The 25,389-nt window shown below is 39.6% G+C and overlaps 1 protein-coding gene across 2 annotated transcripts; it reads right to left on the bottom strand.

Annotated features, from left to right (window-relative positions):
- Positions 1–787: 787 nt before the first annotated feature.
- On the bottom strand, positions 788–21,577 carry LOC133662100 (protein PHTF2-like). 2 transcript variants are annotated; one of them, XM_062065785.1, is made up of 19 exons: positions 21,476–21,577; positions 17,241–17,297; positions 17,028–17,039; positions 12,990–13,059; positions 12,763–12,921; positions 11,373–11,538; positions 10,917–11,078; positions 10,507–10,690; positions 10,287–10,430; positions 5,831–6,058; positions 5,637–5,765; positions 5,416–5,501; positions 5,057–5,246; positions 4,802–4,933; positions 4,632–4,718; positions 2,215–2,370; positions 2,035–2,130; positions 1,810–1,935; positions 788–1,734 (listed from the first exon to the last, which is right to left on the bottom strand). In XM_062065785.1, the coding sequence occupies exons 1-19, from the start codon at positions 21,518–21,520 to the stop codon at positions 1,714–1,716; spliced, it is 2,250 nt and encodes a 749-aa protein (XP_061921769.1). In that variant the 5' UTR covers positions 21,521–21,577; the 3' UTR covers positions 788–1,713. The 2 variants fall into 2 exon arrangements, with proteins under 2 accessions (XP_061921769.1, XP_061921770.1); XM_062065786.1 differs by lacking the exon at positions 17,028–17,039.
- Positions 21,578–25,389: the final 3,812 nt, after the last annotated feature.

Below are 25,389 nucleotides of genomic sequence, written 5' to 3'. Positions count from 1 at the left end.
AAACAAACTAGTCCCGGCTCGCACTCACAATACCGCTCCCTCTCTTCTCTCGCCCACACACTCACTGACGTCACTCAGCTCACATGCTGTAACCTAGCGTATGTGTGTGCCACACACATACGCTACTCTCATAACATTTTCTTTCCAATTCATTAATTAGGCAACTAATTTGAAACTGGTGTGGGTGGCTCTATATATACTAGTCCACTGCAGCCACATGCAGAAATCAACAAGGAATCGAAAATTATTAAATCTGACAAAAATAATACCTGCTCTGTCTAAACGATACCGTTTGATCAGCTGCTCGTCATCAAACAAAGATGAACGTTCGCGCACGTCTCTCGCCTCAGTGCCATCCCCTGCTGGCAACTCCTAACCACTTAAGACACCTCTGAAGGTCTCTTAAATATCGTGGAGAGTAGGAGTGATTCTTAGACTTAAGAACGTTGATAAAAAGCTTTTATTCTTAAGTTTGAGAGTAGGACTAAATTTCGCAAATTTTCAGGACTTAAAGTGTAAAATGGCACTCTAAGCTTGATAAGTACGGCCCCTGAACGTGTTTTCCGCGTCACCGTACAATTTGAACGGTAATACTCCCAGAGCACCAGCAGGAGGCGCGCACCACAACAGAAAAATGTATTGTAGCGATCACAGCCACTATAAAGATGCAAGTGCTGATATGTTTTTTTTTACAGGTATTACATTTACTTTATTATTATCATCTCATTATTCAGGTTTGATGTATTTTTCCATTACTTATCTTTATAAAAAAGACTAGTGACAATGGTATTGTCCAGTTTTTGATTTTATTACAAAAAAATGTAGACATGTCAACAAACCAAGTTTGCTTTCAAAAAGTCTTAAATTATTCACAATTCTGTTTCATTAAAAAAAACACAAGAAAACATGCTTTCTCGCCACAAACGTGTGAGGAACAAATGTCAACATATTCATGATGTAACAAGACCAAATACCAAAAAGTACAGCAAAAAGACAAAATAAAAACATTAAAGATGATAATACATTCTTTTATCAGAAAGAGAAAATCAAAGCAGCGGGAAAAGTAAGCTCTTTGGTCTCCTCCTTCAAAAAAAAAACATGATGAATAAGCAGAAACATTTACATGTGATTGATATTACGTGTGTGTATTTTATAAAGTGCATCTTTTTCTTTCTTTTGATGTTACAACCTAACACTGATGTCACCTGCCAAAACACCAAAAAAACAACTTGAATGAAAAGTAAAAAATAAAAAAGGACATTGTTGACGCTTTTAAATACGTCAATAAAGTCTGATTTGGTTGGAAAGGAAAAGCTAAATGAAAATAACAAAATAAAAGTATGTTTAAGTACAAAAATAAAGTAATTGTTTGGTGTGACGTCATTTACATTGTTTTGAGTACTAAGCTGTCATTTTTAAACAAAAATATCACTTTTTTTATGTTTAAGCAATTGTACCAAACATGTCTGAGTAACCTTTTTCAAGCTTGATAGTTTCAGTTGTAAAAATTACAGCATAAATAATTAACTAAAACGAAACAACCATAAAACTGCAGGTAAATGTGCAGAGAAGCAAAATAACACTTTGTGACTTCATAAATAATACATTAAATAATAAGGAGAAAACACTGAGCGGCTAAAGAACTTGATTGCACAAAGTGATGATATGTTGTTGTCGTCTTCTTCAGTCAGTTGCTGAGTCATCGCTTCACTGTCACGACTTGATCTTCCACAGCTGTAAATACACACACACACACACACACACACATTTATACAATATGTTGTTTGTCTTGTTTTATGTTGCACCGACCTTCAAGTTAAAGCCCAGCAGGTCTGAGATGACACCTGACACGGCAGACAGGATGACCACCTGTGTGATGTTGTACAGCAGAGGGTTCATGGTCAAACCGTACAGCCTGAAAGGAGTGTCCAGCTCCTGCACACACACACACACACACACACACGCACACACACACACACAGGGGGTGAATCCTATGTTTTGCTGACAGTGCTTTTAGACGAGGTCAATGTTTACTTTGAGTAGTTTGGTTGCTAGTTTCAACACATTGTTGACTAGCGTTAAGTCCTCCTTCTTGTTGGGCTTCTTCTCCATCTTTAAGTACAGGTTGATCTGGAATGCACACACACATACGCACACACAAATTGTTGTCAAGGTAATAACCGTGTGTGTGTGCGTGTGTGAGTGAGTGTTTACCTGCTCAGTGAGCAGAATGGATGTGTTGCTGTACTTCTTGCTGGTTTCAGAGCCCAGAGTGACAAACCTGAGCAGGAAGAGGGAGAGGCTGGAACACCAGATGACTAACTCCCAGTTGTAGTGACACTCTAGGAAGGTGTCGTGAACGTGCAGCAGCTGAAAAACAACACTTTATGTGTCAGTGAGCGAAAGATGTAGGGTAGAGAGAGGAAGAGTTAGATTTGAGTTAGAGTTTAGGTAGGGTAGAGGTGAGGTAGAGTAGCATTAGAGTAGAGGTAGTGCAGAGGTAGAGCAGAAGTAGAGTGGAGGTGAGGTAGAGTACAGGTAGGGTAGAAGTAGAGTTTAGAGTTGAGTTAAGGTAGAGGAGAGGTAGGGTAGCGGTAGTGTAGAGGTAGAGTTAGATTAGAGGTAGGAGTAGAGGTATAGGTGTGGTAAAGTTGAGTTAGAAAAGAGATAGAGTATAGGTAGGGTAGAGGTAGAGTCGAGTAAGAGTACAGTAAAAGTAGAGTAAGAGTAAAGTAGAAATAGGGTAAAGGTAGAGCAGAGGTAGAGTTGGAGGTGAGGTAGGTGCAGAGCATGAGTAAAGTAGAGGTGAGGTAAAGGTAGAGTAAATGTAGAAGTAGGGTTGAGGTAGAGTAGTTACAGGTAAGGTAGCAATAGAGTAGAAGTAGAGGTAGAGTACAGTAAGAGTAGAGGTATAATAGGGTACAAGTAGAGTAGAGTTAGAGTCAGAGTAGATGTAAAGGTAATAGAGCTAGTTAAAGTAGAGGTAGGGATGAAGTAGAGTAAAAGTAGAGGTATAGTAAGAGTAGAATAGAAGTAAAGGTAGAAATAGGGGTATGGTAGAAGTAGGCATAGAGTAGAAAAGGTACAAGAGATGTAGTGGTAGAGTTAGAGTAAAGTAGAGGTAGAGTTAGTGGAGTAGAGTGAAGTAGAGGCAGAGTTAGTAGAGTATAGTTAGAAGTAGAATAAAATGTAGAGTAGAGTAAAGTTAGAGGTAGAGTTAGGGTAGAGTAGAGTTTAAGTAAAATTAGAGGTAGAGTGGAGATATAGTTGAGATAGAGTAGAGTTAAAGTTCAGTTAGAGCTGAGGTAGCGGTAGAGTAGAGGTAGGGGTAGAGTACAGTAAGAGTAAATATAAGAGAAAGAGTAGAGGTAGAGTAGGAGTAGGGCAGAAGTAGAGGTTGGGAAGAGTAGAAGTAGAGTACAGTTAGAGTAGAGGTACAACAGTAGAATTAGAGAAAAGTAGAGGTAGTTTGCGTTACAGTAGAGTAAGAGTTGCGGTTGAGTTAGAGGTGGAGTAGAATTAGAGGTACTTAGAGTAGAGGTAGAATAAAGGTAAGAGTTAGAGTAGAGTTAGAGATACAGTAGATAAGAGTTATAAGTAGAGTAGAGGTAGAATAAAGGTAAGAGTTAGAGTAGAGTTAGAGATACAGTAGATAAGAGTTATAAGTAGAGTAGAGGTAGAGTTAGCGGTAAAGTTCAAATTAGAGTAAAGGTAGAAGTGAGGTAAAGTTAGAATAGAGGTAAGAGTTAAAGTTGAGTTAGAGTAGACGTAAGAGTAGAAGTAGAGTAAAGGTAGGGTAGCGGTAGAGTGGAGGTAGAAGAGAGGTAGAGGAATAAAGTTAGAGTAGAGTTAAAGGTAGAGGTAGAGTTAGAGTAGAGGTGAGGTAAAGTTAAAGTAGAGGTAGAGTAAAGATTAAGAGTTGAAGTTGAGTTAGAGTAGAGTAAAAATAACGGTAGAGTAGCGGTAGGGTAGAAGTAGGGGTAGACTAAAGGTAGAGAAGAGGTAGAAGAAACGTAGAGTTAGACTACAGTTAGAGTAAAGTAGAGGTAGAGTAGAGGTAAGAGTTAAAGTTGAGTTAGAGTAGAGGTAGAGTAAGAGTAAGGTAGAAGTAGCGGTAGGGCTAGAGCAGAGGTAGAAGAGATGTAGAGTTAGAGTAGAGGTAGAGTTGGAGTAAAGTAGAGATAAAGTTAACATTAGAGTAGAGTTAGAGGTAGAGGTGGCGTAGAGTTAAAGTAGAATTGGATTTGAGCAAGAGTAGAGTAGAGTAGAGTTAGAGGTAAAGTTAGAGTAGTTAAGGTAGCGTTAGAGTAAATTAGAGGTAGAGTAGAGGTAGAAGTAACTTACTTCTACTCTAAGTTAGAGGGAGAGTTAGAGTAGAAATAGAGTTTAAGTAAAGTTACAGGTAGAATGGAGGTAGAGTAGAGGTAGTGTAGAGTACAGTAAGAGTAGAGGTAGTGAAAGAGTAGAAGTAGAGTAGGGTAGAAGTCGAGGTTGAGTAGCGGTAGGGTTATAGTAGAATTAGAGGTACAGTAGAGTTAGAGTAAAGTAGAGGTAAAGGTAGGGTAGAGTTAGAGTTGGACTAGAGTAAAAGTAGAGATAGCGGTAGAAGTAAAAGAGAGGTAGAGTAGTACCTGAGCACAACAAATGAAGACCACAGAAAGCGTCAACAAGAAAGCGGAGGACACGATGACGTCTACAGAGCGTTGAGGACCTCGACGCTGAAAGCCAACATTGAAAAAAAAGACAACCAAGTTTATTGTTGAAATGTCAGAAAGTGTCATGTTAAAGGTCGTGGACTGACCTTGAGGTACGAGCGTAATGACAACCACATCTTGATGTTCTCTACTTTCTTCAGGCGGAAATGTGGAACTTCTGACTTTCTAGCTCTGCGAGCTGAGGTCAGGTGACCAAACAGTTTGGCAAACAGCAGCCTCTGAAACACACACACACACACGCACACACGCACGCACGCACACAGACACAGACACAGACACATACCCATACACACAATGAAACATTGATGTTTCTATTTATGTTTACTCATGTGACACGTTACCTGCTTGTAGGTCCTCTCTGCAACGCTCAGCAGGAAGAAGAAAAGCCAGATGAGACACACACGCACCATGAAACTCACTGTCACCATGGTGACCACTAAGGCATCCCCGGAGCCGCCGCCCAGCGCCTCAGACAGAAGCTCATTGGCTGACAGCGTGGTCAGTTGATCCAGGTCTCGGTGCTGAGCCAATCTGCAAGCAGCAAGAAGACTTGTTTTCAATCAATAAATATTTCAGGAATTATAATTGAAATCAATGAAATTAATACATTGACAATTAATCAAAATAATGGATGATTAATTAATAATTAATTAAATGAATAATTAATCAAAAATAATTAAAGAATGTATAAAAAGAGTACCTGTAGACAAAAGGTGTGAGTCCCAGTGTGACAGACACCAGATTTCCAAAGACTTGATAAGCGATTCCTGGTGTGTGAAGATTAACCTGCATGCAAAAAGTTATTTTTCTTATTAAATATATATATTTTTTAAGTTAATGTTTACTGAGTTTTTTAAGAGGTATTTCAGTAAATTATTTTTTTAACTGTTTAATAAAAAATTTTTTAAAAGTGTTTCTCACTCTGTTCATAATCATGCCGCTGATCTCCAGCACAGACATGTCCGCCTTCTTGCACTCGTTGCCCTCCCACACGATTGCGCTCACTCTCTCCAGGCCTGGGTTGGAACTGTGCAGCCAGGGGGCGTGGCCCTGAGGATGCAAGACGCAGGTTATTGGTCTCGAAAGAACGACGGCGATATTGCCTTCACACACACCTGGTAAAAAGGATCGTCCCTGTACTCCTTCTTGGTGGGTGGACAGACGGGCGCGCCGCCGCCTTCCCCATCCGTCTCCGAGCTGCAGGACGAGCGGCACTCAGCGCAGTGCAGGAAGTCCTCCCACAGAAGGTCCTCTGTCTCAGACTCGTGGCGAGTGCTCTCTGAGTCCGGGGTCCTCAAGCTGGAACATCTGGAACTGCAGCTGGTGGCGGACTTGAGAATGTCCTGATTGAAAAATGTCATCATCATTATTCTCATAGTCATTCACATTGACGTCCCACTGGGGTGAGTTTTCCTTGCCCGTATGTGGGCTCTGTACCGAGGATGTCGTTGTGGCTTGTACAGCCCTTTGAGACACTTGTGATTTAGGGCTATATAAATAAACATTGATTGATTGATTGATTGATCAAGTCCACCTGCTCATGAATAACTATCATATCTATCTTTCTATAGATTCAATGTACACACCTTGATGTTATTATATGTACATATACATCCTCGTATATTTTGTTCCACCTCCATCATACTTTACTGAGCCATGAGTCCTCAATTACATTTGTGTATGTAATAAAATCTGCTTTTGACAAGACCCAGGATAGCCCAGTGGTTAGGACTGTTGGCTTGAAATGAATGGTACTGAGTTTGAACCCCACTCTGGTTGACATTATTTTGTTCCACCTCCATCATACTTTACTGAGCTAGGAGTCCTCGATTACATTTTTGTATGGAACAAAATCTTATCTTCGCAAGACCCAGGATAGCCCAGTGTTTAAGACTGTTGACTTGGAATGCAAGGTGCTGGGTTTGAACCCCACTCGGGTTGATAGTATTTTGTTCCACCTTCATCATACTTTACTGAGCAAGAAGTTACATTTGTGTAAGGAACATCTTGTCCTCACAAGACCCAGGATAGCGCAGTGTTTAAGACTGTTGACTCAGATTGAAGGGTGCTGGGTTTGAATCCCACTGTGGTTGGCAGAATTTTGTACCACCTCCATCATATTTTACTGAGCCAGGAATCCTCGATTACATTTGTGCATAGAACAACATCTGCTTTTGACAAGCCCCAGGATAGCCCAGTGGTTAGGACTGTTGGTTTGGAATGAATGGTACTGGGTTGGAACCCTAATCTGGTTGACAGTATTTTGTTCCACCTCCATCGCACTTTACTGAGCCAGGAGTCCTCGATTACATTTGTGTGTAGAACAAAATCTTCTCTTAGCAAGACCCAGAGTAGCCCAGTGCTTAACACTGGTGACTTGGAATTAAGGGTGCTGGGTGTATATGACTGTGGTATTAAAAGAAAAAAAAGCATAAAATTAGCTAAAAAGTTAGCATGCTAACACATTCTAACATATAGCACGTGTCATATACCAAGTTTTATGTCGTATACCAAGTTTTAAGACTAAGGTTTATGGCAGTGGAATTTGAGAAAAAAGTTATATGACTATGGTTGACAGTATTTTGTTCCACCGTCATCATAATTTATTGAGCAAGATGTCCTTGATTACACTTGTGTATGGAACAAAATCTGCACAGTGGTTAAGACTTTTGACTCAGATTGAAGGGTGCGGGATTCGAATCCCACTGTGGTTGGCTGTATTTTGTTCCACCTCCATCATACTTTACTGAGCCATGAGTCCTCGATTACATTTGTGTATGGACCAAATTTTCCTCGTTCGCAAGACCCAGGATAGCACATAAGACTGTTGACTTAGAATGTAAAGTACCAGGCTCGAACCCCGCTCTGGTTGACAGTATTTTATTCCACCGCTATAATACTTTACTGAGCCAGGAGTCCTCGCTTACATTTGTGTATAGGACAAAATCTTGTCTTCACAAGACCCAGGATAGCCTAGTGGTAAAGACTGTTGACTTGGAATGAAAGGTACTGGGTTTGAACCCCACTCTGGTTGACAGTATTTTGTTCCACCTCCATCATACTTTACTGAGCAAGATGTCCTCGATTATATTTGTGTATGGAACAAAATCTTCTCTTCACAAGACCCAGGATAGCACAGTGGTTAAGACTATTGACCTGTAATGTAAGGTACTGGGTTTGAACCTTACTCTGGTTGACAGTATTTTGTTCCACCTCCATCATACTTTACTGAGCAAGATGTCCTCAATTACATTTGTGTATGGAACAAAATCGTCTCTTCACAAGACCCAGGATAGCACAGTGGTTAAGACTGTTGACTCAGACTGAAGGGTGCTGGGCAATGTGACTTACATGACAGTGCGATTGTTCAAATAACAACAGCATGTGTAACATGTGTAACACACAGTGTCACTTCTTCTTCTGTCTCTTAAAGGCCTACTGAAATGAATTTTTTTTATTTAAACGGGGATAGCAGATCTATTCTATGTGTCATACTTGATCATTTCGCGATATTGCCATATTTTTGCTGAAAGGATTTAGTATAGAACAACGACGATAAAGATTGCAACTTTTGGTATCTGATAAAAAAAAGGCTTGCCCCTACCGGAAGTAGCGTGACGTAGTCAGTTGAACATATACGCAAAGTTCCCTATTGTTTACAATGATGGCCGCATGAAGTGAGAGAGATTCGGACCGAGAAAGCGACAATTTCCCCATTAATTTGAGCGAGGATGAAAGATTTGTGGATGAGTAAAGTGCAAGTGAAGGACTAGTGGGGAGTTGAAGCTATTCAGATAGGGAAGATGCTGTGAGAGCCGGGGGTGACCTGATATTCAGCTGGGAATGACTACAACAGTAAATAAACACAAGACATATATATACTCTATTAGCCACAACACAACCAGGCTTATATTTAATATGCCACAAATTAATCCTGCATAAAAACACCTGCGTGTTTGTTACGCTAGCTCCTAGCTCCTCTGCTAGCTCCTAGCTCCATAGAACACGCCAATACAATTCAAACACCTGATCAACACACACAATCACTCAGCCCAAAAGACCGTTCACCTAACCCAAGGTTCATAAAGCTTATATATTTTTAAAAAGTTACGTACGTGACGCGCACATACGGTCAAGCTCTCAAATGTTTAGCAGCCAAGGCTGCATACTCACGGTACCTGATATTGAGCTGGGGATGACTACAACAGTAAATAAACACAAGACATATATATACTCTATTAGCCACAACACAACCAGGCTTATATTTAATATGCCACAAATTAATCCTGCATAAAAACACCTGCGTGTTTGTTATGCTAGCTCTTAGCTCCTATGCTAGCTCCTAGCTCCATAGAACACGCCAATACAATTCAAACACCTGATCAACACACACAATCACTCAGCCCAAAAGACCGTTCACCTAACCCGAGGTTCATAAAGCTTATATATTTTAAAAAAGTTACGTACATACGCAAAAAAAAGTTGCGCACATACGGTCAAGCGATCAAATGTTTAGAAGCCAAAGCTGCATACTCACAGTAGCACGTCTGCGTCTTTGTCATCCAAATCAAAGTAATCCTGGTAAGAGTCTGTGTTGTCCCAGTTCTCTACAGGCGTCTGTGTATCGAAGTCAAAAGTCCTCCTGGTTAGAGTCTCTGTTATCCGAGTTCTTCCATCTTGACTGCATCTTTCGGGAATGTAAACAAAGAAGCGCCGGCTGTGTACTGTTGTGGCTGACTACGTTCGAAAAATACGTCCATTTCGCACCGACAACTTTCTTCTTTGCTTGCTCAGCTTCCTTCTCCATAATGCAATGAACATGATTGAAACAGATTCACGAACACAGATGTCCAGAATACTGTGGAATTATGAAATGAAAACAGAGCTTTTTCGTATTGGCTTCAATGTGGAAGGCATACCCGTGTTCGCCGGTCTACGTCACGCGCATACGTCATCCTCAGAGGCGTTTCGAACCGGAAGTTTAGCGGCAAATTTAAAATGTCAGTTAACCCGGCCGTATTGGCATGTGTTATAATGTTAAGATTTCATCATTGATATATAAACTATCAGACTGCGTGGTCGGTAGTAGTGGGTTTCAGTAGGCCTTTAATGCTTCAGTATCGCTCAAACATCACTACTGTTTATTAATTTTGGATGTTCACTGTGTACAACAAACAAATTCTCAATCTCTTTAAATGAGAAAAATGGTCAAAACGTCAGATATTGTAAATAAAAACTGGTAATAACTTGAATTGGTTTGTTGAACATATAAAATCAAAGTCATGATAATTGATTGTACGTAAAAGATAAAAGATGGCAGTACTTGCTTCAAAAGTCAGCTTTGTTACAAACCAACATGTTGATGATGTTAATCCATACACCTTTTTAAACGCACTGCATCATCTGCAGCTGATAGCTGTGACGACACTGTGGTTGTTGCGCTGGCATAAGGACCACGCTTAAAGGCTAGACTCTGATCCATTTAGCATTTTATGGAGTGTTAAATGTACTTAGATGAGGAAATAAGAGGATTCCCCTTAGTATATCAGCATTATACATCTCCTAGTGTACCTCCACAATGTAGTGTTTCTTGTAGTGTGTGCTTTTGCGGTGTCGTAGCGAGCAGTCGGCGTTGAGTCTCTCGACTCCTCTACGTAAGGCGATATAGGACGCGTCAGGATCCTCCTCACTGGAAGCCTCATCCGATGCAGGCTCCTGTAAATGACAACGATGCTAGTGAATGGTGTGTGTGTGTGTTTGTGTTTATCTGTGTGTGTGTGTGATGGCTGACTTTGTTGCTGTTGGCACTGCGGGCAGCTTGAGCATGCGAGGGCGGGCCACGGGTGGCCCAGCACACCTCATCAAGGCGGTTAAACAACTGCAGACCCTCCTCGTTGTTGACACGGCCGTCAAGCGACACATAGCCGTTGTCCGTCTCTGTGGACTTGTCAATGGACAGCTTGGACTTCTTGGATCTGCATGGTGGAAAAGGAGGAGTTGAGTGTGCAATGACAATGACCACATGACTGATGATGATGATGATCAAGATGCCGGCTAATAAATGCTGCAAAATCCCTCCTGACACACTTCATCATCCAATTAGTGTTCCTCTTTGGAGCCACGTGAGGACATTTTGCAGCAGAAGCTCAGGATTGAGTTGAGAATCAAGTCCAAAAGAAAAGCAAAAGGAGAGATACACACCCAGCTTTACAGAGATCATGCCAGAAATGGTGGAAGAGAGTGCCCAGGCTGTACTTTGCGCCGGCTGAGTGGGAGTGCGGCGCCCCTTCCTGTGTGTTATCGGTAGTGCTAGAGCCATCGCCTTCCCTATGCACCTCCATCTGGGAGGCTTTCCTCAACTTCCTTCACAGGAACAGAGCACAGACAGATTTAGTGGCCGCCTGCTCGCTCGCTTTGGGATTGTAAGGGATTGTAGTTTTTTTGGAAAAGCTCCCGATAGTGAGCGCACATTACGTGTAAATTTTGAAGCGAATATCAAATAAAAATATGAAGACTCATGTAATTATAAATTCCAGAACTGACCTTTTCATATAAAAGGCTCTCTCATTGGAAGAGAGCAGAAAATCGTGCCCTCAAACACATTCCACACAACACACAAAGACAACTACTGTTAGAATTAGCACTGAGCTAAGGTACCTGCGTCTTTTCCCGCCGCCACCGGAGGCAGGCTTGGGCGTCCTGGTGGAGACGATCTGACAGTGCACAGTGCCCAGCAGCAGCATTAGCCAGATGGCGCCGAACACCTCGGTGGCGGGTATGGCGTGAGGCTGCGGTACGCTCGCGTAGAGGACGGCTGCCGCCACTGAGGATGGAAATATTGGCGACGGCGACACATTAAATGAATGATATGTAGCGTTTAAGTAGTAGGGCTATTCCACCCAATATGTGCCATTTGCTTGTTAAAAATCTCTCAAAATAAACTTTTAAACTTTTTGCAACACCTAATCTGATAATACATATGTTGAACTACTCAAAAATGTGTATTGACCCACCTCAGGCAACTTTCTTTCTTACACTGTACAAGCTTCCAAAGCCCAATATGACCCAATGGAGGGAAGTTTTAGCATAGAATTAGTAAGTACATAACACATAGCACATAGCCACATAGCATTTATGCCAATAGCCTGTTGACAGTAAACAGTGGTTCAACAAAACAATTATCTTCAAATTAAAGAAATAACTTCGGAAAAACAGGACTGTGGTGAGTCATAATTGAAATATCATAAAATATAAATTAGTTACTTTACTTTTACCATGTGACTTTTCACATTTTCTAGAATGGGTTATGTTACAGTAACAGGACTGCATGGCAACCCAAAGACACAACTTAAGTGTACACTTTAACTAAAAGGAATAAAGATGTACACTTTAATGATTATAGGTCATCATTTTCGGAAGTCAGCAGGCTAGTTTTACAGTGTTTAAGGTAGTATACAATTTTTTAAATTGCATTTATTAAATATGCATTTATTAAATATATTAGGCCAATGTGCAATTCGAGAAGCACTCAAGACAGCACAGACCCCCACCAGGTCTGATCTCCCAAAGCTCAAAAAAGTCTTGATTCCAGATGGTGATCCAGATCAGAAACAAAATGCAATCATTTTTGCTTATCTCATTTTTAACATTTCCTGATTGGAAGACGAAAATAATCTTTTGAGTTATCTATAGTGGAATAAAAGAAACCGCGTGAAGCCTCTTGTCAGTCATCCAGTGTTTATGTCTCTGTGGTTGAGGTGGGGCCGCTAGCATACGCACACAGTAGAGCCTCATAATGTAAATGTAAGGTAACACAGTAGAAATGATCCAGATCATCCCCAAAATGAAATCACTTGTTGATTATCCCATTTCTGACATTTCCTGAAAGTTTCATTCAATACTTCCCATAACTTTTCAAAGTATTTTACTGACTAACTGATATACATAACAAGGGCAACAAACAAATAGGTAATAAAAAATATGTTTTCTGGGGATGCAAACAGCAGCGTTGGAATGGCCCATTAAAATGATTGAACAGGAAATGCACCTTGCAGCAGGTAAAGCGCCAGCAGCAAGAGGAAGATGGCTCTGGAGGTGACCTGGATCCACCATCGGTAAAAGAAGGGAAAGAAGACGACGCGTACGATGCCTTTCCGTGTCAGCGAGGTCCATGGACTCTCAGGTTTGGCCTTTGCAAAAGCTGAGCCTGTGTAGAAAGAAGCAGATGATGTAGGAATTATCACGCATGGATGCCAAACTGTGCAATCTTCTCACCTCTAACCAAGTCCACGTCGATGAGGTCCGGTTTGACGTGTCCCGTCTTCTTTGGCTTGTTCCTCAGGCCCTGCGGGGGGAACAGACAGAGTAATTGGGGGATCCAAAAAAAACTTGGGAGTTACGCCATGTACTCTACGGGCTCCAGTTGGACTCCTACCAACATGCTGCATGTGTGTGTTCTACATAGTGGTAACATCTACTAAGCCACACCGAGCACATTGTGAGATGCAGGATGCTAAAAAACATTTCACGTGCATATTTCATCGTCTACGTTTATAAAGCCTGCTAGGACTTGGTATGTTTACTATCTTGCTATCTAAAGCTTGCATTGACCTTCAGGTCGGTCTATACAACAGGTTCAATAGTTAGTAATTTATTGTGGCACTCCAGCTCAGAGGCCGTATGTGCTCTTATCGCTTGGCTATTCAGGGCCTCTTATCTTTGTCAGAGTGTGTTTGCATTTTGTAGCCACTTCTTGCACACATGTAATAATAGGCCACAATGGGACTTTTAACTGCAACGGTCAAACACACAAATGTCAACTATCTTTCCCACACCTGGTCAGACATGTTCGGTTCATAATTCGCCAGCAGGTGGCACATGACTGTCTAGACTGCAGTGGCAGGACTGGGTGCAATATGGATATTATTAATATATCGATGTAAGTGTAGTTTGTGCTTTCTTTAATTTTGGCTTTGACGGAGCTTCTTTAGCAGTAGAATCTTCAGTCTTTCAAAACACAGTGTAAACAATGCTGGCGTTTCAGGTTTGATGTGTTGAAGCTGCATGTTTTTTTATTTAAAAAACTCCACAATCTGGGTGTCATCGTTTGCCGTTTGCCAAAGCACTGGATTAAAACACTGATTCATACAAGTATTCAAAGAATAGCCCAGAAATTGAGATACCAACATCTGGGATTCAAAAGGACTAGTTTGTTACGTACAATGGGTTAACAACCGAGACAGTACTTTTCTATCTACCGTATTTTTCGGACTATAGCTCACAGTTTTCTTCATAGTATGGCCGGAGGTGCGACTTATACTCAGGAGCGACTTATGTGTGAAATTATTAACACATTACCGTAAAATATCAAATAATATAATTTAGCTCATTCACGTAAGAGACTAGACGTATAAGATTTCATCGGATTTAGCGATTAGGAGTGACAGATTGTTTGGTAAATGTATAGCATGTTCTATATGTTATAGTTATTTGAATGACTCTTACCATAATATGTTACGTTAACATACTAGGCACGTTCTCAGTTGGTTATTTATGCGTCATATAATGTACACTTATTCAGCCTGTTGTTCACTATTCTTTATTTATTTAAAATTGCCTTTCAAATGTCTATTCTTGGTGTTGGGTTTTATTAAATACATTTCCCCAAAAAATGCGACTTATTACTTATTACTTTTTTTCCTTCTTTATTATGCATTTTCGGCCGGTGAGACTTATACTCCGGAGCGACTTATACTCCGAAAAATACGGTACCAATCACAAACCGAATAAAAATATGCTTTAGTGTACGAATGATTCATTCACCCTTTCTGTGCCTCGCAGCACAGACATTTTGTTTCCAGCGGTGCATAATTGAGAATTGATGTGCTTTCTTAAGTGTTTTTTTTAGACTTTTTGTAGCACTTTGGTAGGTTTGCCAGCTCGAGTCCTAAGACAGCAAAAGACAAGCGATGAGTCGTTTAAAGCGTTTAGGAAGTATCCAAAGCGTTGTCGACACTGCCCCCTCTCCCAATTCACCGACAAGGCAAAGTCGATTTTATATTCTATTGTAAGCATTGTAACGACCTGGCTGACACTGACACAATGTGTGTGTGTGTGAGACGGCAGGGCAGCTGCATATAAAGACAGTTCAGCAGGTTGCTGCTGATTTGACTTTATTAGCAAAAATTCCAGACTATAAGCCGCTATTTTTTTCCCTATTCTTTAGTGCGGCTAATGTATGGATTTTTCTACGCTGACGGCCATAATGCAAATAGTTTTCATACAACACATGCAAATAGACTAAAATGGTGTCTTATTGATTGTGCCATAGCGTCATCTTTTGGATGGGTTCGCTCACTGCAGGTGCTGTTGTGTAAATGTCGACAGTGTTTCCTGCTGTTAAAAGCTTTGAACTGGAAGTACAAGTGCCGTTCCAGCTTTTATTCTTCCATGGCGTTTCTACTCTTATCGATTCTTCATTAATCATTCCCAGCAATGTTTGTAAGTTTTACAATATCACTAAAACAATTCTTACTTACTAAACCCTCCCATGTGTGATGTCTGTAGTAGTGTTTTCATGCATATTTATACGTGCTATTGTAATGTAATGAAGTGAGCGTTATTAGCATTAGCTAATATGCTAACACGTTTATGAGTGTCTGTGTTAGTATTATTAACTTACAATAGCATTCTGTTTGTATTGTTCCAGTTTTACAAATTCCTCAGTAAATTTATCAAGACGTCACAGAGAAGTTATTGAATCTATTTAGCTGAGTGGAGAGCGCGCTTCCACAGCTAGTGGGTTTATGACGATGACTTCTGTTTTGTTTGATCAGCCGTTTTCCTGCCGTGTTACAGACACCGTTTGGAAAAATTAAGGTTTGTAAATTACTAATTTCACAACGTATATGTCTGCGCCTCAGTGCAGCTAATATATGGAAAATATTTTTTTCTTTTAGAATTTAGTGGGTGCGGCATACATACCAGTGTGCGGTATATTCAGAAAAATATGAGAAATAGGAAGTTATTTCATCACTCCCTTGTTTGATATACAGTACTGTATAGCACGTTATATTGTGTTCAAAGTGTACAAACTTTTACTAAAATATGGACTTGTGTCGAGGCTGGAACCAATTAGTCATGTTTACATTGTTTCTTATGCAGAAATTTACTTCAATATACCGTATTTTTCGGACTATAAGTCGCAGTTTTTTTCATAGTTTGGCCGGGGGTGCGACTTATACTCAGGAGCCACTTATGTGTGAAATTATTAACACATTACCGTAAAATATCAAATAATATTATTTAGCTCATTCACGTAAGAGACTAGACGTATAAGATTTCATCGGATTTAGCGATTAGGAGTGACAGATTGTTTGGTAAACGTATAGCATGTTCTATATGTTATAGTTATTTGAATGACTCTTACCATAATATGTTACGTTAACATACCAGGCACGTTCTCAGTTGGTTATTTATGCGTCATATAACACTTATTCAGCCTGTTGTTCACTATTCTTTATTTATTTAAAATTGCCTTTCAAATGTCTAATCTTGGTGTTGGGTTTGATCAAATACATTTCCCCAAAAAATGCGACTTATACTCCAGTGCAACTTATATATGTTCTTTTCCTTCTTTATTATGCATTTTCGGCCGGTGCGACTTATACTCCGGAGCGACTTATACTCTGAAAAATACGGTGCAAACAATTTGATTTCTGAGCCCTGTTAAAGAACCAGCTTTTTGTTTTTATTCTACTGTAATATTTTTCTATTTTGTTTCCATTTATACCCCCATTATTTACTTTTTTAAATTCGATCTCAATTCTGTACACTGCTGCTGGAATTTGAATTTTCCTGAGGGAACTCTCCTGAAGGAATCAATAAAGTACTATCTATCTATCTATCTATTTATCAATAGATCATTGTTAGATGTATTATTCGACAATACACTCATTTGCTTTATATCACCTGTAACACAAACACCAAGAGGTTAATGTTAATTGACCTACTGCACATTGGATTCATTTGAACATCTTTAATGTACACAACACATCCTTAAATAGATTTTATACTTAGCACTCGGCGGAAAAAGTTTTGGACACCCCATGTGCTGAGGTCAGACTTTGTATCCTTAAGTTATAAACATGATTATTTGTTGTTCTCTGCCCTGTTTATTAGAGATACACTGACATATGCACAGCACACAGTTAATATACACAAAAATAAAGGCTGACCAATCATGGTCTAGTCTATGCCAAGGTCAAGCGCACGTGCACACTTGGGGGGGTGGGGAGGTTGGCGAATACTCACCAGCGATATAAACTGAAGAGGAGGATGATTGAGAGGGAGGATGGGTGAAGAAGATGAAGAAGTGGGGCAGAAAGGAAAAGAGTTAAAAAGAAACAAACAGGAGATGGACAATGGCGGTGGAAGGGTGCAGACAAAACATCAAGAAATTGGAAAAGAATATGAAAATAAAATAAATGTGGGGCTTTGAAAACCAAAACATTTAGGTAAAAGGACCTTGATTTCTCGCTGCTCCACAGACTTCTCCCATATTTGCTGATCATAGGCGCCAATCTGCAAGACACACACCAGATTACACACACATCAGGCTAAAAAAGACACCCGTCTCTATATGTGCTCTGTCATTTAAGTGTATCTTCTGTCTTTTTCACAAAGAAAACTGGCCTAGAAAGTCAAGTTAACAAAATCAACACATTGCGCACGCACGCACGCACGCACACACACAGTGTGGGTGCTAACACGTGCCTGTGTCATCTGTTAGTGTCACATGGAATTAATAGAACGGGATGGCATTACCGTGGGAAGCAAACTGGTTACCGACATGTGACCGAATAAACAAATCGTTTAAAACATCAAAACTGAGAGCTGCATTGTGGCATTGGTGTGTGTGTAAATGTAAAGGTGAAATAAGGAAGCAGGAGGTGGAAGAGGGAGGGGAAAGAGGGGTAGGGATGTAAAGATAGTAGACCAATCACAAAACACAAATAAACCCAAACAAGGCTTTTAGGTCTGCTGCTTGGACGTCGCTCAACACAAAAGGAACATTTATTTCCCCAGCATAAGAATCGTCAATAAAGACACCGCGTGAGATTTCACCTCAATGGAGGCTGCTGCGGACTAGCGTGCCGCTGTCGCACTGTGCGCGGGTTGCCATGGTGACTTAAGGTAAAAAAAAGAGGGAATATGTCAGCCAAGTAAGTTATAAACCAGCACACTTTTCTGCATGGCTGTGCATCAAACACACACTTGCTGACAATGTGGAGACACTACGTGTGTGTGTAGGTGTGTGTGTTAACACATTCACCACCAATCAAGCTACTTGTTTGACTTGTGCACTCTTTCAACCATTAAATACTGGATCCTGACATACATTAAGGAGCAATGAAATATAAAAAAACCCCACATTATTTAGCATTTACAGTTGATTCCTGCTGCACTGCTAATATTCCAGACATACTTTACAGATCATTCTATGTTTAACACCGCAAACTCAAGTCCATTCAGAAAATACACTTTTTAAGAGGTGTGTGTTTTCTGTCTCGCCGTCACAGCACCACAACAAACTTAAACCATCTTTCGTGAATCAGTGTCTTTGTGTGGCTATTCCGAGTTTCTGACATTATTTCTGTGTTTGGTTTGTCTACTGAATGGCAAGCAAAAGCAGTCTGCTGCTGGAGTCACCTAAAGATTAGACACTGGTGGCTGTTGTCGTCTGTAAGCTGTGGCCTCATCTTTTAGCGTTAGCAACAGCTAACTCGCTAATAGAGATGATTTAACAAACCTTTACTATCAGCTCATTATGAACACAACCTGTAAGAAAATTTGGGTCAGATGACTTGTCGTGACCTGGACAATTCACCATTGCTTTGTTTCTATGTACAGTCATGGCAACGCACAGTGTGTATCAGGTGTGTGTACCTGTTTCAGCTCTAACAGGTGTGTGTTTGTGGCCACATGCTCAAATAGATTCAGTGTGGTGCACCATTCAACAAGCAGATAATTGTCACAGCAGTTTGTCATTAAGATGTGCGTCAACATTCCAAACACATGACTTGTCATAGATCTAAAAATAATTTAAAAAGTAACTTCACTACATACTGTGTGGATCACATGACCAAAGACGAGAATAACAAACTGGGAATAGAATAGGGGTTTCCCTCCGGCATCAGTGACCGCCATTACCCAGACGACAATATGTCCCTTCACATTTATCGGGCGCACTTCCTTAGCTTTCAAATTTAAAAGCTAGATGATGCCAATGTCTATCCATCCATCCATTTTCTACCGCTTTTCCCTTTCGGGTGGTGGGGGTTCGCTGGAGCCTATCTCAGCTGCATTCGGGCAGGATACACTCTGGACAAGTCGCCACCTCATCGCTGTCTAAATTTGCATAATTTGCCATTATTATTGCAGGGGTTACCGTTCCAGGCCCATATATACAAATATAGCGCAGCTGAAAACCATGCGGGTGACACACGTTATTGGCAAGAGACACCGCATTATACAGGCGCAAACACACACCCTCACACTGCTCTGAAACCTCTCTCAAATGCATATGACACATATTTGAAGTTTTTTTTCTTTAAAGGGGAACTGCACTTTTTTGGAATTTTGCCTATCGTTCACAATCATTATGAAAGACATGACGGATTGATTTTTTTTAATGCATTCTAAATATTAAATAAACGTAAATAAAAGTCAGTTTACAGTGGAGCCAATGGGAGCTCCACTATTCCGCCCATAAAATCAGATAAATAACCATTCAAAAAGCCTCAACAATACTCAATTTACATTTCGCGACTTGAATATCTACCAAGTATTGGTGATATTGTTATTATAAGCGCTAATGAAGACAAACTATTTATAGCGGCGACGTAATCACTTCCGTGTTTTCCTATGTTTATATCATCGAGTGGTCTGCTGTTTCCTTGTTTCTCTGCTCCCTGTAAGTTTATTTTAGATCATAAATCATACCTCTCACCTAGAAACTAGATGGCTGAGAATATAATCCGACAAGTTGGGACACTTTGACCGCCATATAGGACCTGGAACTAGCGAGAACTACACGAAATACGCTTGTTCCCGCTGCCCCCACCTCGTTTCTTCGCGAGGATTATGAGACATTTTTAATTTAAATGGAAATACATGAACATCCCAGCAGTCAGCATACCAATGACAGCAGATCTTGCACAGTAAGTGATGTTTTATTATGTTTGTTGGCTCTCATAAAGTCTGCAGTTAGCAGAAATCAGTAATGAAGAAAAAAAAAGCAAACGTTGTGATGTGTTTTTGAAATGAATGCGCTGCGTATGCTTATAATGATCAAAAAACTTAAATATTAAATGTTATTATAAATGTGCCTGTTACTACATTACATATATACTTACATCATGTATATAAAACCATATTGGAGGTGTTTGGATGTTTTTTTAGGGGCTCTATAGCCATAATTGAACTGCTCCCATAGGCTCCATTGTAGGCGACTTTTGATCAAATTCATTTAATATTTAGAATGCATTAAGAAAAAATCCATAGGCAAAATTCAAAAAAATTAATAAATATATATACTGTATATATATATGTATATCCAGTCATACATTGTATTACTTTAATTTATTTTCAAGTTAAAAAAATTAATTTCTAAGGTGTGGCAACTTTTATTTTATTTTGTAGTAGTAGTAACTTTTTTTACGGAATCTGGTCAACTTCCTTTCTTTTCACCTTATTGAACCGCGCATACAAGTGACATCAAGGCCACATTGAGGCCTCATTGGGGCCTGTACGTGTTTGTACTGGAGTGTGATAAAGACCACATTTTACTTGCAGTGTAAACAGTCAACTGGAAAAAATCTGATTAAAAAAAAATCTGATTTGGACCACATCGGCCTGCAGTAAAAACATAGTCAATGTGGCCCGATTCTGATTTTTTTATTTTTTTGATAAACTATAGTATAGTTTTATACGTACCAAGGTATCGCATCATGCACACTCTATCAAGTTGGTGTGTTTTTGCATGTATGAAAAAGTGCGGCTTACAGAAGCCCTGAGGACATTTCACCCACACTCTTCATTACTCAGCAGGTATCACTACCTCCACCAGCTCACACATGAGGGAAAGTGTGAGCAAGGCCGCATGAAGCTTTAAACCAGAATTGAATGTCAGTTGAAAGTATTTGCCTTTTCAAGTAACCACTTTTTGAATGCGGAAGGATGCAGAGGGAGCCGCACACAGACAGACACACAGGACTGGGGGGGTCGCAGCCTGCAGGCTAGAGATGCGCGTAAGGTGAGCTGGGGCAGCGATTGAAGTCCAGCAGAGGATCCGATATCAGAAACCACGGAAGAAGATGACATGCGACACCAGCTTGAGCATTTTGTATTCAGAGCAAGTTGACTTCTTTTCAACTGCTTTGAATGGACACCACTTGCATGCTAACGAACATTTGTACTGCCTAAATGGGATTGAAGTTGTATGGACAAAAGTCTTATAATAATAACCAATTCATCGGTCCGGGGTTTCCTGCACGAAATCCTAATTCCAAACTTGCTTTTGTCTTCCATTTTGACTCTCACATGTTCCCAAAGAAGGCATGCCTTCATTGCAAAGTTTAATGCACTGGCAAAGCCTCATAGTAGTAGTAATAGTAGTAGTAATAATAACAATAATAATAATAATAATAATAATAATAATAATCAGCAGTGAGTTGCAACAAAAGCGATGATCATCTTACCTTTTTCTGGTACCACACCACAGCATCTTTTACTTTGGAAGCCATTTACATTTACATGTCCCCTCTTGTCATCTAGGGCATTTTAAGACTAGAAGACAAAGCAGAAGGAGAAGGAAGACGTGAGTGACCGACCAATGAGAGCACACACAGTCCACTGAGACAGGTGTCTTGGCGACTAATGAATGCTAAAAGGAGGAGCACACACGCACGCCCACATACAGTAAACCGTCAACATCTGCACAATAATCCTGCAAAAGGGGCGTCATCGCCACTGCTTGTTATGAAGGGTGGAGCTTGTTGCAACATTCAGAAGCGTCTGTGCTTGTGGGTGTGTGTGTGCGTGTGCGTGTGTGCGTGTGTGTGTGTGTGTGTGAGATTCACTGCCACTCTGACCAAAAGTTTATATTAGTATCACGAGTGTCAAGGGTTACTTGCCCATGTGTCTGTCTGCGTGTGTGCGCGCACGCGTGTGTGTATGTTTATGTCTATTTAAGTGTGGTTCTCACATCTCGCGCAAAACCGTTGCTGAAGAATCAACGCGAGCGAAGAAATAAGCGTATAAAGATGCTGCATGTTGAGTTATACATATATATATGTATATATATATATATGTATATATATATATATATGTATATATATATATATATATATATATATATATATATATATATATATATATATATATACATATATATATATATACATATATATATATATATACATATATATATATATATACATATATATATATATATACATATATATATATATATATATATATATATATATATATATATATATATATATATATATATATATATATATATATATATATATATGTATGTATGTATGTATGTATGTATGTATGTATGTATGTATGTATGTATATATATTAGGGCTGTGAATCTTTGGGTGTCCCACGATTCGATTCAATATCGATTCTTGGGGTCACGATTCGATTCAAAAACGATTTTTTCCCGATTCAAAAGGATTCTCTATTCATTCAACATACCGTATTTCCTTGAATTGGCGCCGGGAATATAGTATTCGCCTGCCTAGAATTACAGCCGGGTCAAATTCGTTTCGCAAAATAATTAGCGCATGCTTGGCACTTCCGCCGGGTCAAATATGAGTCATTAAATGACTCCCGCCTCCTGGTGGTAGAGGGCGCTAGTGATCCTTCTTGCGACTACCAGTACTGCAGGAGACAGGTACTGCAGAAGAAGACAACAAGCAGCAAGCATGCAGCAATTGTTTGCTTGCACTTTTACCATGGAGGATTACATATCTAAAATTAAACCGTTTTCTAAACTGGACTTTCAATCGAAGCAGGAGGTAATAATTAAAGGAATATCTCCAGAGACTTTTAAAATTGAAGAAAGATGAGAAAGACTGCCTTTGATCAGAAGCAGCTGCACATGGACCCATTTACAAGTAAAGGTAAGATCATAATAACGTTTTTTTTATTAAATGTGCTTTTCATGATAAGGTATGCGCCGGAGTGAGAAGAGGTTTTAAAATAATTACAGCATGCTTGCTCATTCCGCATGGTTTTGGTAACCGCAGGAGTGAGAAGAGGTTTTAAATTAATTAGCGCCCCTGCGGCTATTCAAGGAAATACGGTATAGGATTTCAGCAGGATCTACCCCAGTCTGCTGACATGCAAGCAGAGTAGTAGATTTTTGTAAAAAGCTTTTATAATTGTAAAGGACAATGTTTTATCAACTGATTGCAATAATGTAAATTTGTTTTAACTATTAAATGAACCAAAAATATGACTTATTTTATCTTTGTGAAAATATTGGACAGTGTGTTGTCAAGCTTACGGGATGCGATGCAAGTGTAAGCCATGTGACACCATTTTTTTTTTATTTTTATAAATGTCTAATGATAATGTCAATGAGGGATTTTTAATCACTGCTATGTTGAAATTGTAACTAATATTGATACTGTTGTTGATAATATTCATTTTTGTTTCACTACTTTTGGTTTGTTCTGTGTCGTGTTTGTGTCTCCTCTCAATTTCTCTGTTAATTGCAGTTCTGAGTGTTGCTGTGTCGGGTTTGGTTTTGGAATTGGATTGCATTGTTATGGTATTGCTGTGTATTGTTTTGTTGGATTGATTAATTTAAAAAATAAATAAATAAATACAATTTTAATAAATAAATAAAAATAAAAAAATCGATTTTTTAAAAATGAGAATCGATTCTGAATCGCACAACGTGAGAATCGCGATTCGAATCACATGGACAAAGATAAGACCTTCTGGAGGAAAGTTCTCTGGTCAGATGAAACAAAAATTGAGCTGTTTAGCCACAATACCCAGCAATATGTTTGGAGGAGAAAAGGTGAGGCCTTTAATCCCAGGAACACCACATCTACCGTCAAGCATGGAGGTGGTAGTAATATGCTCTGGGCCTGTTCTGCTGCCAATGAAACTGGTGCTTTAAATGAACAATGAAAAAGGAGGATTACCTCAAAATTATTGAGGACAACCTAAACTCATCAGCCCGGAGGTTGGGTCTTGGGTGCAGTTGGGTTTTCCAAAAGGACAATGACCCCAAACACACGTCAAAAGTGGTAAAGGAATGGCTAAATCAGGCTAGAATTAAGGTTTTAGAATGGCCTTTCCAAAGTCCTGACTTAAACGTGTGGACAATGCTGAAGAAACAAGTCCATGTCAGAAAACCAACAAATTTAGCTGAACTGCACCAATTTTGTCAAGAGGAGTGGTCAAAAATTCAACCAGAAGCTTGCAAGAAGCTTGGATGGCTACCAAAAGCGTCTTATTGCAGTGAAACTTGCCAAGGGACATGTAACCAAATATTAACATTGATGTATGTATACTTTTTACCCAGCAGATTTGGTCACATTTTCAGTAGACTCATAATACATTCATAAAAGAACCAAACTTCATGAATGTAGAAAGTATTGTAAACTCAAGAAAGCCATGACATTATGTTCTTTACAAGTATATGTAAACTTTTGATCGCGACTGTGTGTGTGTGTGTATATATATATATATATATATATATATATATATATATATATACACACACACATACAGGGCTCGAATTTAACCACGGCAACCGGCGCGACCACCCTCGTTATTTGCAGTCAAGCCCTAAAAAATTTACCAACATCGCGAGAACGCCCTTGACTTTTTCTTTGTTAATGGGCGAGGGATGCAACGTAAACGGTATAATGATAATTTGCAATAAAATTCCAGACGGTTAGTAACACCGTCTAATTTTTTAATTACAGAAAAAAATTCATTTATTAATGCATTTTTGGGAGTCAGGCGCATTCGCACTAGCGTTGTTTTTATTGATAATCATGGCGGACTAACGACACAGACTTTGCTCTGAAGATTTCCCCTCGGAGTAAACGGAGCCAAGCGCTTGGTTAAACATAATTTTCCCTGGCTTCCCACCGTGCGTTTAAGAGCGCACTGCTATGTTTAGATGGAGACAGGTGTGGACAATATTGGAGACGGACGCACTTGTCCCCACACTAAAAGTATACAGCGAAGGAGAAAACTATTTGATGTTGCTTTTATTTTCTCAATACAGCGTTCATCAGCTGCTGTGACTGAGAGTTAATGAGGTGAGGAAACATGCAGCAGGTGATGTGTCGTCAACGTTGTCACAACTTGTTTATAAAGTCTTTAGTTTGTTTACTGGGATGTTCACTTGTCCTTTATTTAACTACAAACTGTATCAGTGTTCAAATAACATCAATACTAGCTAAAATGTTTTGTCATCTCATGGAATTGAACGCAGGCTGTAAAGATTGTGTATTCAATGTGAGGTGTCACTTTTTATTTTGTTGGCCAAACTGTTGTACTGATAGGAGGCGTTGGAGAAGAACAAAGGTTGTTTATTTGAGTTTATCTTCATTAGCCAAACCGCTTT

The sequence above is a fragment of the Entelurus aequoreus genome, linkage group LG12 (genome assembly GCF_033978785.1).
Source record: "Entelurus aequoreus isolate RoL-2023_Sb linkage group LG12, RoL_Eaeq_v1.1, whole genome shotgun sequence".
In the NCBI taxonomy this organism is placed as follows: domain Eukaryota; kingdom Metazoa; phylum Chordata; class Actinopteri; order Syngnathiformes; family Syngnathidae; genus Entelurus; species Entelurus aequoreus.
This window is presented reverse-complemented; position numbering and strand designations above follow the sequence as displayed.

Bases quoted from the DNA above. Each gene is read 5' to 3' on its own strand.
- LOC133662100 (XM_062065785.1), bottom strand. From the start codon at position 21,520: ATGGCTTCCAAAGTAAAAGATGCTGTGGTGTGGTACCAGAAAAAG. The intron at 5,502-5,636 runs GTGAGAAACACT...TTTTGCATGCAG, and splicing joins GCGGCATGATTATGAACAGA to GTTAATCTTCACACACCAGG. The intron at 5,247-5,415 runs GTACTCTTTTTA...TGCTGCTTGCAG, and splicing joins CTCACACCTTTTGTCTACAG to ATTGGCTCAGCACCGAGACC.